At 39.9% G+C, this 18,264-nt stretch overlaps 1 protein-coding gene across 1 annotated transcript; it reads right to left on the bottom strand.

The window, feature by feature from the left end:
* Window positions 1-16,533: 16,533 nt before the first annotated feature.
* Window positions 16,534-17,466, bottom strand: LOC118743627 (putative nuclease HARBI1). Its single transcript, XM_036476393.1, has 2 exons — window positions 16,881-17,466; window positions 16,534-16,813 (listed from the first exon to the last, which is right to left on the bottom strand). The coding sequence occupies exons 1-2, from the start codon at window positions 17,085-17,087 to the stop codon at window positions 16,604-16,606; spliced, it is 417 nt and encodes a 138-aa protein (XP_036332286.1). The 5' UTR covers window positions 17,088-17,466; the 3' UTR covers window positions 16,534-16,603.
* Window positions 17,467-18,264: the final 798 nt, after the last annotated feature.

Genomic DNA, 18,264 nt, shown 5'->3' with positions numbered 1-18,264 from the left:
AGCGAAATAAAGAAGCGTCACTATAAGAATCATTCGCGTATTTATTTTAACGTTTGGATAAGGGAACCCAACATCCGACAGAGCCACAGCCCAGCTATAGACCGGATAAACCGGGTTCGTTACAATTGGCGCCCAACGTGGGGCCCTTATAAATAAAGGAAGCAGTAAGGGCCTAGGCGGAGAACCCACAGATAACAAAAGTGAATTGAAGTGAAGTGATTTGGAAAACTACCAAGCAAGAGTGGAAATACACCGTTAAAGTGATAGAGACATAGGGTAAAGCCCAGAAATTAAGAACTGTGAAAGTAATCAAACATTCTTTACCAATAAGAAAGTAACGTCAAACAAAGGAACATAAACCAAAAAGATTATAATAAAAAAAAAAATAAGAAAAAAAAAATGGTGAAAACAAAGTGGGTGTACTACTTCAATAAAGAGTAGCTTGTGACCTATACGACGGAGTTCGGCCTTGACTATTCGGGGACCGTCGAGGAGCTGCGTAAACGCTTCTCTACATTTGTACAAGAGGAAGGGGAGACTGAGAACCATCGCGATCGGGTCACTGATATAGCGCTTAAGCATACGAGATCTACAAGCGCGGGGAACGCACCAACACCGAAGAGACCCGAAGTGCTACTACTACCGTCTACACAACAACCCATCAACGACGACAGAGCAAGAGGAACGCCGAACGTGCCCATGTATCCAGTATACGTCGACTCACAACGATCAGCTCCAACTATCATGGACCGCGTACGCAAATGGGGCATCAAATACGATGGCGGCAAGTACCCGCTGGGTTTCATCGAACGCGTCGGAGAATTAGCCGACGGGTACGAGATAGAAAGAGACGCACTTCCACGAGCATTACCCGAGTTATTTAAGGATAGAGCCTTCGTTTGGTTACGAAACAATCACGGCCACTGAAGAGACTGGGAGACATGTAAGCGAGATTTCCTGAAGTTCTTCTTGAATTCCCGGTATTTCGAAAGACTCGATGATGAGATATGGCAGAGTGTTCAACGGCCCAGAGAGGCATTTAAAGACTATGTACTAGCGTTACAGATCTAATGCGTCATTCCGACTATACGGAGGCACAAAAGCTTCGACGCATCTATAAGAACTGCCGAAGCGAATACCTGTACATTAAACAAACCGAGTTCAATACTCTTGGAGAGTTGGTAAGTCCGGCAGAAGACTACGAGAATATTGTAGCTGAGAAGGAGTCGCAACGAGCATTGCCCCGCGCACCCCGAGACGAAATGAAGAGCGCAACTACACTATCCGAGAGGAGCAGAGAAGAGAGAGGTATACGATGCCAGCGAGACGGCAAGATGGAGGCTATTATGCGCCACCTACGGGACAACAACGTAAAAGCGAAGAATCTAGCCGAGTAAACCCACGAACGGCGTGCAGACGATGCGGCGAAGACGGACATTTCGCCTACGAATGTCGCAACAATATCCAGCAATTCTGTTGGACGTGTGGTCGGGGGAACATTTGAACATCAGACTGTTGCCGCGGACAACAGGGAACCGGCCAAGGACCCTCAGTCAATGTAACACCAATTCTTAAGCAAGCGGAAGGGCGAGTAATCGCCAGAGCAACAGTGGATGGTAGAACAGTAATAGCGGCGGTTGATACAGGAGCAACAAGAAGTTTTATAAGCATTAGAGCAGCGAACACCCTCGGAATCGAGCGGTCGCGAAGAGTGAACAAAAGAGTGGTGATGGGAGATGGCAGACCAATAGCGGTCACAGAAGCGATAGAGGCGGTGGTAAAGGTGAGCGATCAAGAACATAGGAGCGAGTTACTCGTCCTATCAGGCTTGGCGATGACAAGGTCCTTGGGACTGACTACCTGGCTAAGGCCAACACAACAGTGAACTGCGGAGGGCAGACATTGACGATGAAGGCAGAGGACGATATTCGAACGAAGGCTGCATGTACCACGATGTTTGTAGTGCGCGAAGTAGAGAGAGCTGAGGAAGGCGAAATGGTCGCAAATGAACAACCCACATCCCTCGAGGATACGACGGAAGTCGAAAATTTCTTAAAGAAGGAGTTGCTCGCATTCGAGAAGATAACGGGGACGACAAACATCGCCGCCCATAAGATTATAATGCGAGATGATCGACCCATAAAACAGCGCTACTTTCCCAAAAACCCGAAAATGCAGGAGGTAATAAACAGGGAGGTCGGCGAATTAATAGAGAAGCAGTGCATCGAGCCCTCGCATGGCTCACACAGCGCGCCAATCGTGCTCGTAAAGAAGAAAAACGGAGAGTGGAGACTTTGCGTGGACTATCGGCAACTTTAAGCGCGCTCGGTACCGGATGCGTCCCCACTCCCACGAATCCAACACATTTTGGATCGACTGAGAAGCGCTAAATTCATTAGCAGCCTGGACTTGAAGAATGGGTATTGGCAAATCCCGATGGAAGAGAGTAGTAAGGAGTATACTGAATTCACTGTGCCAGCACGCGGTCTGTTCCAGTGGCGCGTAATGCCGTTCGGGCTACATTCAGCGCCTGCGACGTTTCAACGAGCGCTGTACAAAGTCATCGGACCAGAATTGGAACCGCATGCGTTTGCTTATCTGGACGATATTATCATCACGAGTGCGACGCTAGACCAACACATGGAACACCTGAAAGAAGTGTTTTGACGATTGCGGCAGGTGAACCTCAAGATCAACCCAGAGAAGTGTGAGTTTTTCCAAAAGAGTTTGAAATACCTGGGTCATGTGGTGAGCAAAGAAGGGATTCACACCGACCGTGACAAGATTGCGGCGATTAAAGAATTGACACCGCCAACAAACACACGTGAATTACGGCGCTTTTTGGGCGTAGCATGGTGGTATCGGCGATTTGTTCCAGACTTTTCGCACATTGCACACCCTCTGACGTCATTACTGAAGAAAGGAAGCCGATGGAAATGGGGCAATGAACAGCAGACGGCCTTTGAAAAATTAAGGTGCGCACTAACTGAAGCACCGGTATTAGCCTGTCCAGATTTTTCCTAGCACTTCACGCTACAAACCGATGCCAGCGATTTTGGACTAGGTGCAGTACTGACACAGGAGTTAGATGGCGCAGAGCGAGTCATAGCCTACGCTAGTCGACGGTTGAACAAGACAGAGCAAAACTACTCGGCGATTGAAAAGGAGTGTGTGGCCATTGTGTGGGCTATACGGAAAATGAGACCGTACCTGGAGGGTTACGCATTCACGGTTATCACCGACCACCTGTCCTTGAAATGGCTGAATGGGATCGAGAGTCCCTCAGGACCCATTGCAAGATGGACACTAGAACTCCAGCAACACACATTCGATGTAAAGTACCGCAAGGCTAAGTTGAACGTCGTTGCCGATGCACTGTCACGACAACCCCAAGACGTACAGCTCAACATATTAGTGCAGTATAAAGAGGCAACGGCCTGCAGGTGTCTGACCGAGAAAATGGCAGAGGTGAAGAGGACACCAGAAAAGTTCCCGGACTACACAATTGTAAACAACGAACTGTATCGACACATCGCAGTCCAGATGGATGATGAAGACACGATACCGTGGAAGCTATGCGTTGCAGCGCCACTACGTGAGAGAGTACTGAAGAAGTTCACGATAGTCCAAGCGCAGGACACATGGGCATCCGCAAGACGATAACGAGAGCGACGGCACGTTACTACTGGCCCGGAATCTCAGTATATCCAGTAAACAAACTTAGCTGTTTTTTCACCAAATTTGGTCCCCATAAAGGACTAGTGTTGCAAGCAACGCTTTTTCGGCAATTAGGGTGTTGTGCAGCTATTAATGTGGTGAAAATTATTTAAGACTGGAGAGATTTATTTACATGGAATTGGAGATAGTGATTATAGATTTACTTTAAAGAAAATGTAAATCTGCGAAAATATCTTTTCAGCAGATGAATATACTTTTTAACTTTTTCCCCGAAAATTTACATACAGGCTGAAATTATGCGAGTAACATTCAAATATCGTCGCTTGGATGGAAAATTGCCGGAAGCGTCATTTTGACAATTTGTAGTTATAGATGCAGTTATATATTTTAAAGTAAGATATTTCGATTTTTTGTTAACTGGTTTTTGGATATCTTCTTTAGTTTCCGAGTAATTGACAAAGGCAAGATATTACAAATAGAGTTATCTGTTCTTCTTTAGTTTCCGACATATTCAGCCTTATCATGAGTTTCATTTTCTAGAACTGGGTCACTTTTTCACTTTTCGTTTGCGTGTATTCACTACAGGCGGATGAAAAAATTGTTGGCGAAATTTTGTTCGGGCGAAACTCACGATTAGGCAGATTAGTAAAAAGTATCGTTAATTTATAAAAAATTGTTATCTCATTTTGGCGTATATAATTAAAACTGATTGCAAATTTGTTGACAAATGTCGTATACGACAAAATTTTATTAAACTCATAAATGGTTGACACTAAACTAAAAAAAATAAGATAATTTAAGGATCTCGTGAACTAGTACATAGCATTCTCAGACTTTTTGGAGAAAATCTGTAGTCGTGTTTCTGAGAAATTGCATTCCAAACTTCAATCGCGAGTTACCGAAAGTAACTTGTAACAATCCTTTATCCAGGCGACGATATAACATTTAACTAAAATATGCATCTAAATAAATTATAATTGTCATTATTTTCGTAGTTCGAGTATATGCCAGACGAGTAACAGGTATATACATTCAAGTATACCTAAATTAGCGCGTTGAGCTTGTATTTTATCTCTCTCTAACGCACTAATTCTATATACGTCAAAACCAACGCCCGACAAAGTTATGTCTGTATTTGATAATGGCTCTATGACAAAATATTCAAGAAATGTATTCGTAGATTTTTATTTACTTCATTTCATACATTAATATTGATCAGATTTAAATATTTAATAGAAAACTATTTCACTTAAGCATAACCAACTTTTAGTCGCTCGGAGCTAGTTTTGGAACGCATCATGAAATATTTTCATAGACGGTAATTGCAACCCTGGGTGCATCATTAATGAGCTGAAAACCCAAAACAAATAATTAAATTTGTGGATTGAAGCCTTTTGAAATGGCCTTTAGAAACGGCAATGAATTTCGACATTATTCAAAGAATTGTGAATATACCGGCAGGTTCTGCAATTCACTTCCGAGTGAATTTGAGGCAAGTGCGCTTTGAATTCAAGTTGGTAGGGGTTGAGATTCACTCGGAAGTGAACTGCAGAACCTGCCCGATAAGCTGCTTTCCATTTGGTGTATTTGCGGTTTATACCTTCAGAAAGTTAAAAAAAAACATTTTCTATTTTTATTTATTATAAATTTTTGAAATAAAAATACTCCACCTTGTACAGCAAAAAATTTCTTTGAACTATCTTGCGCAGGAGTTTGTTGATCTTATCTTCACGGTTACCGAAATCACCAACCTCAGCGTAGTGATTCTCCTTCTTGCGTCAGCCACCGGTTGGTGTTGAGATTGAATGGCCACAGGAAGTTGGAGGCTTTCGTGAAGGGGAATCCAACAGTGAATATTTCGTGCGCCGATATTCAACGCACTGAATATCGTGCTCTTTGCGCAATTTGCGTTCGATCACAAAGTTGTCAGAGATTAGGACACGTTGATGGTTGTGCTTGACAATTCCACGTTTGTTGATCAATTCACGAATTGATTTAAGATTTTGATAACCCCATGTGATATAGGGTTCGGCAATGCGTAGCGTATTAATGGTTCAATTTGATGAACAAACCGTAGTTAATGTGGCGAAAACGGAACAACAGTAAAACTTTACGCACTTTTGGTGCAACTTTGTTGATACTGCGGATACAGATCACAAAAGCCAATTTGTCTTCTGCAGGCACGTAGAATGAGCCGCGTTTCTTTGGCAAGCGCCGCAACTTATTCTCACGGTGTCCATCACGGATATTTTGCTTGATATTTCTCAGCATGCACCAAGTTTTCACGTTTGCCGAGTGCAATCACAGCAGAGCGCTTTAGTTTACGCTTGATCAAGGTAGCACGTTTGCTGACCTGCTTCTTGCTGAACTACAGCTACGACTCGGGGACAGCAGGCAGCTTCCTGGAAGGTTGTTTGCCCTTTGCTTCGGGCTTCTTACCGGCCGTGGTGGCAGTCATCTTAACTTGTAACTTAGCACGTTGAGAAGGCGAAAAAAGTCCGCCTAGTTTTTGGCGCACATCTTAAAAAACGCCACTCGATTTATAACATTTCCATTAAACACAATTTCATTTAATTAAATACTTTTTCAATACATAGATATGCTGCAACCAGGCACTTACTTTCCCAAATTCCATCCTGCTTATCGGCATAATTTTCCAAATATGCCTGCTACTTCATTACTAATAACTCCAACAACATATCCTAAAAGGACATGAATTTACATTAAACAATAGAAATCGCAAAAAATTAGCTAATAAAATACTCCCTTTGTTTTGTTTTGTTGTCAAATTTCTGAGAAATGTGAATTCACCACGATGAGATACAGAAAGAACAAGGACCAGGGATGTGATTTTAAGTAACTCTTTTATTCAGTGGCAATGCGCGGAGCGTTCGGGGCAGCAATTTAATTTGTATCAAATATATCATTAAACGGTTGTTCTAATACATTTTTTGATATTATTAACCAGAGTACATACATTATATGGTATTTCTTTTAAAAATGTACTATATGAACTTTTTTTCAAATGTTTCTTAAGTTTCATTCATGAGTGCTGAAAAGCAACCATGCTTGTAAGAAATTGTGTGCTACCTAAAATTTTACCTCTGGAAATTTTATCCCCATAAAGGACTTCACCACAGTTTTTTTACTGGATATACTGAGCCCGGAATGTTCAGGGACATAAAGAGGTATGTCCGACAGTGTACTACCTACCAGATTTACAAGCCCAGCCAACAGAAAGCTGCGGGAAATATGCTGGCCCAGATCGCAGAAGAACCTTGGGCTACAGTATGCGCAGACTTTGTGGGACCATTGCCACGATCAAAGCACGGAAACACAACCGTACTAGTCTTTATCGACAAGTTTTCCAAATGGGTGGAAACTGTGCCTTTACGGAAGGCGACAGCTGAAGGCCTTAACAAAGCGTTTCGAGAACGCGTACTCGCTAGATTTGGAGTCCCGAAAATTGTTATAACTGACAATGGAACACAGTTCACCAGCAGAGAGTTCAACGGCTACTACGAGAGTACGGGATTAAGCATCAACACACCGCACCATACACGCCACAAGAAAATCCGTCGGAGAGAGCAAACCGCAACATAAAGAAAATGCTTGCACAGTTTACCGGAAAAGAACAGCGAAATTGGGACGACTTACTACCCGAAATAACACTAGCGCTTAATACCAGTGTTTGCGAAGCCACCGGCTACAGTCCTGCCTTCTTAGTGCAAGGACGCGAGCCGCGAGTGCCAAAAGCCTTCTACGACGAACAAACTTTCGGTACTGGCCAAACGACGACTACACCAGAAGCGAAGGCAACGAAAATGCGAGAGATATTTGAGATGGTAAGGCGAAATCAGCAGACAGCGTCGATCGAGTAAGCGCCTCATTACAACTTGCGCAGGAGGAAATGGCGACCAGGGGTAGGTGCCCGAGTGCTGGTGAAGGAGCATCACCTATCGAAGGCGACGGAAAACTTCGCGGCAAAACTTGCACCGAAGTATGCTGGGGCGTACCGAGTGATGAACTTCGTTTCGCCAGTAATCGTGGAATTAGACAAGGTACACAACGGTAAGAGGAGAATAGCACATCTGAGTGATCTGAAGCCATTTTACGGCGATGAAGAGGCCGACGCGGCAGAGTCACCAAAAATCCTCCCCCGGCATGCACCTGAGCCTAATTCGACGCAAGGCGAAGAATAGGTAAATTTCGGCCATAGACAGAAATGTGATAACTCGGCGATTGCCAAATAGGGGAGCGATTGTCATGAAAAGGAGACCCTAAGGAGAGAGTAGGTTGCGGTGTATAGACGCAGTGAAGAGGAAATATATGAAGAGAAAAAAAACGGAGTCGAGTTTAAAAGAGGGAAGAAGAAGAAGGAGTTCAAAAGAAAGAAGAAGAAGAGGGAGAATAAGAAGAAGAATGAGGCTATAGCGCGAGAATACTATGGAAAACAAAAGGGAGATAAAAAGAAATAAAAAAGTTTAATAGCATACGGATACATCACTTCCAAGCTGGCAACACTATTCCGATATTGACATATTGATCCCTGCAAAAATCCCCCTTTTGGGAGAGTGGGCAACATTGCAACACAACAGATGACGGAAAACAATAACAAACTAATATAACTTAAACAAAATAGTAACAATGTAATGTTAAAAATGTGGAAATATACAGTTTGCTGCGCAATGGCAACTGTTTTAGCAATGAATAATAAAAAGGACATCGCAAAAGGACCCGCTACTCAAAAAGTGACTGCAGCGATGGGTACACGGGCAACTGGTGAACTGTTCAAGGCGATGGGCGTGAAGGACGGCACTTTGAAATATCGTTTGCGCCACCTGACTGAAGCGGAGATCAGGCAACTGGCTTGGTGAAGGAGAAGGCGTCGAAGACAGCGCAAGTCAGGCCAGCACCGAAATATACGTGCGCGAAGGTGGAGACAGTGGCGCGAGTGATGTGGGGTATTGGAGTCCTCCATCATACTATAGCAGCGGCTATACGCCAAGAAGTCCGCAAGCAAGCAACGGGGTTGGTAGCCAAACACCAATCGAAATATCCGGCGAGAGCAGCGACAATGTTGATGAGTGGCATCGAGGCGAAGTTGTAAGAGCACCTACGCCGATCGAAGTATCTGATGACAGCGACGACGAGCTGCGCCGAGGCGAAATGACCATCGCGTAAGACGACTGCCAACGCCCAGGTGAGGGCTACATAGAGTATGTCCGGCGCATCACAATGAAGATGCGCATTTTCAACGGGGCGTCACAGAGCGCCGAATCGTGGCGGCCACCACCTGCGCAGGATGAGAGACGAGGATGACAGCGATGAGGAGAATGCGCTCACCCTGTCGGTAGAGGAAGACCGCGGGTTGGAGCAATGGTTGGAGGAGTTGGCCAATACAGAGCCAGCAGACCCGATGATGATCCACGAAATCGAACGCTGGTTGCAGGATGACAATATACTGCCAGAAGCGCTACCCGGTAACTGGCGAAACTTCAGCGGCACAAACCCGGTGCCAAAGGAACTGGTCGGGGTCATACAGGGGCGGCTGCAGCGACAACAAACTAAACGCCAGACATTCAAGCATGCGGTGGGCACAATGGTGTACCGCGCACTATTACAGGCGCGGGGATGGTGACAATCACGCGTCCAGAGGGAAGTAAAGGGGGGTGTGAAGACCGCAAGTCCCTACACTCAGGGACTTCACAATTGGCTGTCATATGTTATTGAACTGAATTATATTTTGAATTGTTAAATATATATATATATATATATAGATATAAATGTTGAATTTATTTATATATATTAAATGAATTGTTAATTATATACATACCTGAAATCGAAATACATATGTACATATTTATATTACAATTTGAAGTACATACAGACGTACTTAGGTATGAACAAGTAAAAGGAAGTAAAGAAAATACTGGGTGGCGCCGAATGAGCTATATTATTTGAATTCTTTATAACAGTTTTTTTGTTTTTTTACTCTATGCCAACGGGATCCACGCCTGGAAGTGACCTGCCAGCAGCGTTGCCGAATGCTTTTGCTGAAAAAACCTCATTTTACCTTGAAAAAATCGTAATTTCGGCAAAAAAAAACTCAAATTTTTGGTTATAATACTGGGTGGCGCCGAATGAGCTATATGGTTTGAATTCTTTTTAACAGTTTTCTTCGGGGATATTTGCAAGAAAGAGTGTACGTTTACAAACCAAGAACCATTCTCCAACTCCAAACCAACATCCGAAATGAAATCATGGCCATTACACCCGAAATTCTGCGAAAAGTTATTGAAAATATGCTAAAAAGAGCACGTATGTGCGAAGCAGAAAATGGACATCACTTACAGGATATCATTTTTCAAAGCTAATTGCAAAAAATTCCCCAATAATATACTGTATTTAAAAAAATAATAATAATAATCGCATAAATAAAAAAGTTATAAACCATTTAAACCATATAGCTCATTCGGCGCCACCCTGTATTAGCAACAATGTTGTTAGGACAACTGTCTGCCTGCGTGCAGGACAGTATAAATAGAGCAGCAAATGTAATGTGAGATCACTTCTGATAGAGTAGTCGTATACTCCAGTCGATCGTGAAAACGCAGATTGGAACGGCTAAGCAACGATTGTGAAGACTAAGTTGCTTAGTAGGTTGTTAAGGTATATGGTGTGACGTGAAAACGCTGCCAAAGCAATACGTTATATTGGTGTGACGTGGAAACGCTGCCAAGTAGTACTTATATGGTGTGACGTGGAAACGCCGCTTAGTAGGTAGTTACGGTATTTGGTGTGACGTGAAAACGCTGCCAAGGAAATACGTTATATTGGTGTGACGTGCAAACGCTGCCAACTAAATAGCGAAATAAAGAAGCGTCACTATAAGAATCATTCGCGTATTTATTTTAACTTTTGGATAAGGGAACCCAACATCCGACTGAGCCACAGCCCAGCTATAGACCGGATAAACCGGGTTCGTTACAAATATTAAGAAATTTGCTTTCGTTGAATGAAAAATTTTCAAATTTCGCAATAAAAAGGAATTAAGAAATGTCACTCTGGGTATGAGAACATATCTGAAGACTTTAATTGAGTACTGTAGAAACTTACTTAAATATTTTCGATTCACATACATTAGAGTGCATTACTCCCCATCAGGGATGTTAATTTTTCGGCTTTTCCGATCCCGGGATTTTCGGGATGGCATTGTCACAATCCCGGGATCCCGGGATTAGTCCCGTGATTTAGATATTCATTACTTTTCAATAACTTGAATCGAAAAAATTTATTCTATATTGTTTGAGAAGCTCTCCTACCATGAAATAAATAATAAATGAATGGGTTTGAAACCTACTTTTTTATTTAAAGTGGCGTTTTTATTTTTTCTCTCTGACCGCAGGATTTATTTTGAAGGACTTTGTAATTTCAAATATATGATTAATTACAAAAATTGTTAAACAAATTCAATGCAATGTAGAATAAAAATATGGGTAACAAATGTAATAGGAAATTGCTTTAGAATTTAAAAAATTAAAATTTTTGGATTCACAAGGACGAATAGGTAATTTTTAAGCTGACAAAATTAGAAGAACGAAATACGAGGATGTTATCGAGTTTATATAAGCCCTTAACATATACTTTTTTCAAAAACAAATATTGCGAAATTTCAAGGATAAAATTTTAAAATGACATTTTCAATATTTACCAGCCCACCAGAAACTTGAATCTGTTTGAACTCAACAGGATTTCTTCATTAATTTTATACCCATACTTCTCCTCTAAGCGCATTTCTCTGAATTTTTTAAATCATTTTTGAATTACTGACGTCAGAGTGAAAAACTAAAAACGTAATTTTACTATATTTGGCCCAGGGTTTCGCGAATATTGATATTTGTGTTTAAAATTTACTATCGCGCGGTGTTATATGTATTATGAACTAGACATTTATAAAAAAGTATTTATTATTAAATAAACAAGTAAGAAAGTCTAAGTTCGGACAGAGCCGAACATTAAATACCCGGCGCAAGTCTTAAATATATGTTTTTAAATTAGCGTCCTTAAATTTCGAAATATTGAAGTTCAAATCATTTCAGAAACTTACCGTTATATGAAAAGCGGCCGCAATCTTAGGCTGATTTCAATAATTTTCAAAGTTTTTCTTTTATGTGGCAAGCACAATAAAAATACCGAGTTTGGTACAAATTGGTAGAACGGTTACCGATATACATATATGTGATCTTAAGTGGGCGGTGCCACGCCATTTTTCCAATATTTTATCATAAGCGTATTTCTTGGTAAAGAATTGTTGCAAGCATCAATTTTGAATAAATTAGCTTTAATATTTACTGATTTATCGAAGGTCCTGTATTTCTCTAAATTACCGTTATATGGGATGTGGGCGTGGTTATTGTCCGATTTTAAAAAACTTTCCGTTGGTATGCTGTACCAAGGCCGTGCCGTGAGAAGCGCACCACAAAAAGGACTGAACGTAATATTTTACTTGAAGCCACCACAAGTCGAAGCAGATCAACTACAGGCATGCAGCGGTCTCGGTCTTGAAGGTAATTAATAGTAGACGGCATAGCACTTCAAGAATAAAAGCCGACTTAGATGTCGAGACTGATTACCCCACGTCATTCTGAAATTTGAATCTCAAGACTTGCTAACACTTTCCAACCTGGCATAATTGGGAAGTTGGCCTACTGTAAGTTCGATACGGAAAGCAATACTTTTATATTTTCTCAATAAATTTACCCTCGTTTGAGGCTTATAAACTTTTCACATTACTGTACTTCGCACACTACATACAACAGCTGCTCTCACAAATGGCAGTCTTTTGATTGGTTTAAATACTGTGCCAAGTTTGAAAGAAATTCTACTCAGAAAAATCCTTCATCGCAGTCCTTGGAACTTATTAATCTTTCTTCTCCATGCCCTCAGGCATTGGAGCCTCCGCTATCTAAAGCCATATCCACTAGGTCTACATCTAAAAATAATAACGTCAATCAAACCGTTGATTTGACAGTGTTACCATCAACACCTGAAGCTGCACTCTCTAACTTAGTTCCTCCACATAACTCGGAATCCCGCATTTCAGACATCATTACGAAAAAGTTGGTTGTAATTCCTCCGAAAATATCAATCTTTGTCTCTAGATTTGCTAAAGACACTTCTTCGGATGACTAAAATTAAAACTAAAGATGTATTTATTCGTAAATTTAATTTTAAATACGATCGCGATATTTCATCTTTTAAAAGTGATGTAGCTGCCGAAGATTTTGATTCACTTCTAAATAATTCACCGGGGCATTTGTTCGCGAGTTTGAGTATAAACCTAATAAAAGTAATAACAACGTAGCTAAAATTTCTAATCTTAATTCAGATTCAAAAAACTAACTCGCAAGTCTAATTTAAGTATTTACTACCAAAATGTTGGAGGTTTGAATACCAAATTAAATGTTTTATATTTAAAAGGTTTTGACTGCAATTATAATATTATTTCCTTGACCGAAACTTGGCTCAAACCTCGTATTTTTAATTCCGAAATTCTTCCAAATGGATATAAAATATACAGGAGCGACCGCGAGAGCAGAATCGGCGGTGGTGTTCTTTTTGCGGTGCATTCATCGATACCATCAGAGGAAGTTAGTGCTCCTGTCATTGAATATACCGAATTTAAATGTATACGTGTACAGGCTGGAAGGAGTTATGTTTATTTAGCTCTATGCTACATCCCTCCTAATTCTGCCGTACCAGTACGTATGCAGCTAGTTTCTTTACTTGAGTCCGTAAATGCAATGCTTACGGCATCTGATTCTATGATTGTTTTGGGCGATTTAAATCTGCCAGACATTTCATGGAACATTATTGACACCGATGTTGTACCAGTTTCATCTAGAGATAGTTACAATGTATTCCTGGAGGAAATGGCTGAACTTTGCCTTAAACAAATAAATATATGTCCAAATAAGTTTGGAAAGGTATTGGATCTCGTTTACGTTGATGATGTTCCGAAGTCCTCTATTAATCGGTGTGATCCCCTAGTTTTGCCAGAGGATGTATACCATCCCGCTCTTGAGTTAAGCTACGAAATCATAAATGAATTACATAATAATAGGTCGTATAGTTCAAGTACTAGATATGTTTTTGCGAAAGCCAATTTCAGAAAAATCAAAAAAGAACTTTCAAAGTTATCTTGGCCAACATATAAAGATGACGTGGAGCGTAGCGTTGAGCACGTTAATGATACTGTTTTCAGTTTGTTTCGAAAGTATGTGCCAAAACGTAACATTGTTCATTAAAAGCCAATACAATTCTGGTTCACTAAAGAGCTTAAAAAATTTAAAAATATAAAGTCACATTCTTTTAAACTGTATAAAAGAACGGGCTTACACAGTGATTACGTGAAGTACTCATTTTTGCGGCTTAACTACTATGCATTAAATAAGAAATGTTATAAGTCATATTTATGTAAAATTAAGAAGAATTTAATTAACAATCCTAAGACACTTTATAGTTTCGTAAATTCAAAGCCTAAAGTACAAAGTTTGCCGTCCGCTATGCATTATCGCAACACTGTGTCTAGCGACTGTGTTTGCCCAGTTCTTTAGGTCCAATTATTCTGTAGACTTGCCTATAAGTGGAGACTATCCGTACAAGTTTTGTCCAAACAACTCTGCTTATATTCCAGTAATATCTACTATTTAAAAACCTTAAAAGCTTCATTTAGGCCTGGACCTGATCATATTCCGACCTGTTTTCCTAAAAACTGCGCTGAGAACATCTGCGAGCCTTTAACAACTCTATTCAATTTGTCACTAAAACATAGCATTTTTCCGTCAGCCTGGGAAAAATCTTTCATAGTACCACTTCACAAAAACGGCAGCAGGGCCTCTATAGAAAACTATCGAGGTATACCGAAGCTCTCCGCTATCCCCAAATTATTCGAAGCAATTATTGTTACTCAGCTGACATATTCTATATCTTCTTCAATTTCACTATCTCAACACGGGTTTTCCAAAGGAAAATCTATTATCACTAATTTATTGCCGTTTACAACTCATGTCTCAAACGGTTTTAGAGAAAATACGCATACCTACGTAATATACACCGATTTCAGTAAAGCTTTTGACAAAGTATGTCACTCGTTACTCATCCGTAAACTCGACCTAATCGGCTTTCAGCCCAGTCTTTTTCAATGGATCTCTTCTTACCTCTCTGATAGAACACAAAGAGTTATTTTTAATAATTGTCCTTCGAACATCATTAAAGTTTCTTCACGAGTCCCTCAAGGAAGCCACCTTGGTCCGATTCTGTTCCTCATATTCATTAATGATATTTCTTCTATAATAAAACATTCAAAAATTTTAATGGATGCCGATGATGTGAAACTTTTTAAAAACATTGTCCTCTGAGCAACGTGGTTAGTTGGTGTAATGCAAACTATATGGCCCGTAGTCATAGTCCATCATAAAAGCCGACTTTAGTTAGTAAAATACAAAAAAAAAGCCGACTTTATTTTTAGTGCTGTCATAGTCGGTTTAGTACATGGTGCTAACTAGTAACTACATTGTCAATCAGTAAATGTGCAGAAATGGCAACGCTGCGAAAATAGTGATGATATATTAGGGAGAAAAATATCGTAAATGAACTAATGAATATATTTTTCGAGGTTTTTTTTTTTAAGTTGAGAATTTTACAACAAAAGGCGGTTTTGTTGTTAGAAATCATTAAAAATAGGTTTCAAAAGAGATTTTGTGTTTTTATACTAAGTAAAAGACGATAATTGATGTGAAATATTGTACGTGAAATACTATATTACTGTTTATCGATTAATACAGCACCCGTCTTCAGGGTACATACATAAATCATCTGGTCTGTGTTTACTATTTGCAATTGAGATGGAGGAGGAAGCAAGAGTAAGCAATTTTTTATTGTTTTTCTAGCGATTGTTTAATTAAAACTTTTTTCTACAGGAAAGGAAACGCGAACACAACTGGGCTGCATCCGAGAAAGACTGCATGCGGGATTTGGTCAACGGGTACATCGATGTAATCGAAAACAGACAAAATAACCTCCGGATAATTAAACGGAAGAAAGATGCTTGTGAAGCCATAAGAATGGATATGGTAGCTGCAGGCTTCGATCGCCATGTGCAGATATTTCGCATCAGGCTCGAATGCATAAAAGAGAGGAGCTGATGGACCTGAAATGCCAACTAATTCGCCTCCTAATAAGAAACGAGGAGGTGTTGTATATATGTAAATAAGTAGTGAATTAGTTGATGTTAGTGATGCCGTACCTGAAGTTTTAAGAGGCTATTGTTTTTACATAGTTGTAGGTTTTATGAAATAAGGAAAGACTGAATTGATTTGTTTTATGCGTTTTTTAATGTATACACTACTTGTAAGGTTGATATGAAATACAAATGAGCATGTTCATTTAAATTTGAAATAAATATATGCATATGAAGAATGTTTGAGTTTCAATTTAAATTAGTAAAATAGTAGTCAGAAATATTTATTAATAAATGCAGTTCTCATCCTGAATTTGAAGTTGTTTCAAGGGTGTCTCCGCTTTCTGCAATTGATACTCGGGGAGTAGTGGTATCCGCATCCAAAACTAAGAAAATATTTTTAATGTATTTAATTTTGCAGGTTTTAATTCAAAGTAGAGGACTTATATGAAAAGTCTCGTTCTTTGACAATGTTATGAAGCACAGCAACAGCGACAACTACATTTTTAGCTGCATCTAGGTCAAGCCTCAACCTCTCGAAAATTTAACGAAACTTAGATTTGATCTGCCCATTCAGGCATTTTATTTTGGAACGTGTAGCAATGCGGCTCCTATTATATCTAAAAAGAATTATTAGAAAATTAAATATTTCAGGAATCCTTTTTATAAATTCTACCTTTCTTATTTTGCTGTGGAGGGATTTCTAACTGGAGTCAAAAGTATAGATGAATTAGGGTAACCTGCATCTCCGACTAATACACCGTTATGTTCAGATTTGCTTTCCAACAAACGAGTTTTTAGGTGGCAGTTGTCCCAAATTCGAGCGTCAAGTCTGGAGCCACGTGACCTTGCAACGATGTCAAGAATTTTGCAATCTGCATCACAAACAATCTACGAAATATGTATACGTGATTGTCACATTTGCTTATAACATTATGTCGTCTTTTTGGTTAGTTACCTGCACATTTAGTGAATAGTACACCTTTCTATTCAGGAAATGACCTGCCAAAGTTGGGCCCAAATTTTTTGAAGGACATTTAATTCGCACGAGGGTGCAGTCGATGGCTTCGATCACGGTAGGAAACCGAGCTAGTCGGTAAAATTTGCTGTTTACCTCGCTCAATTCATTTCTACTTGTGAATCGAACAAAGTGCGGCAGCAACATTGTAATCCTTTTACTTATTTCTTTTATTATCCTTCCAACAGTATTATGGGACAAACCGTGCAGATCAGCTATAATACAGTAATATTCATGAAATTTGATTTCGAAATTTTAATTACACTCTATTAACATACCAACGACACTTTGATGAACATTTCTTTGCAGGAATCTAGAGTACAGGCCTCTAAGAGGGAGGCCTCTATTATTTCTCGGATTTTCCATATTTAAAGCTCGAATAATGAATTCCACAGTGGCTTTGTCTAACCGATACCGAGAATAAAAATCACTGGCGTCTAATTCAAACGGATTTATTGTCCTAAGTTTTTGGACGCCTAAGAATTGTAGCATCATCAGTGATGCTGAAATCCCTTTCAATATTATCCAAACGGTTCATTTTCTCATTAAATTAAATTTTTTCCTAAACAAAAAACACTACTTTTGAGCGACAAAATGTAAATTTATTAGTATTTTGACAGTTTGCTAAATGGTTTAGTTACAGCTTTTCGTTGCTCTAACTTTAAAGTCGACTCTAACTTGACTTTGACTAAGATAAAGTATACTTTGCATTAAAGTACGTTCTAACTTATTAAGAGCCGACTTTAATTTGACTATGACTACGGGCGTATGCCACTAAACCTTAAAAAATGTAAAGTTATGTGTTTCTTTCGGAGCGCTGTTCAGCCAGCTGTTTATTCAATATCAGATTACAATCTGGAGCAGGCATCCAATTTTATCGATCTTGGTATCACAATGATCATATTAATGTTACAGTCAATAAAGCCAAAGGCGTTTTTGCATTTGTAAGGCGATGGTCAAAAGAGTTCAAAGATCCTTATGTTACAAAAGCTCTTTTTACCACTTTAGTTAGACCTATACTAGAATACGGATCTATTATTTGAAATCCCCCTACCAAGTTCATTCAGATAGGATTGAATCAATTCAAAAACAATTTTTGCTTTTTGCATTGCGTGATTTTAACTGGGAATCAGATTACAATCTCACCCCTCCCACAAGTCGTCTAAAGCTCATAAATTTGCCTACACTCGCAAGTCGTAGAGTAATGCTAGTTATAATATATACCGTAAAATGAATGGCAGGCTTGATTAATAGCCCGGCCCTTTAATGTTCCCTCTCCAGTGTCGAGACACTTTCGACCTCTGTTTTTGAAGCCATGCAAAAC

Source organism: Rhagoletis pomonella, unplaced genomic scaffold (assembly GCF_013731165.1).
Source record: "Rhagoletis pomonella isolate Grant_MI unplaced genomic scaffold, Rhpom_1.0 Rhpom_scaffold_00007, whole genome shotgun sequence".
Classification (NCBI taxonomy): Eukaryota; Metazoa; Arthropoda; class Insecta; order Diptera; family Tephritidae; genus Rhagoletis; species Rhagoletis pomonella.
Note: the sequence above shows the minus strand (reverse complement) of the source record. Positions and strands in the feature narration are given on the sequence as shown.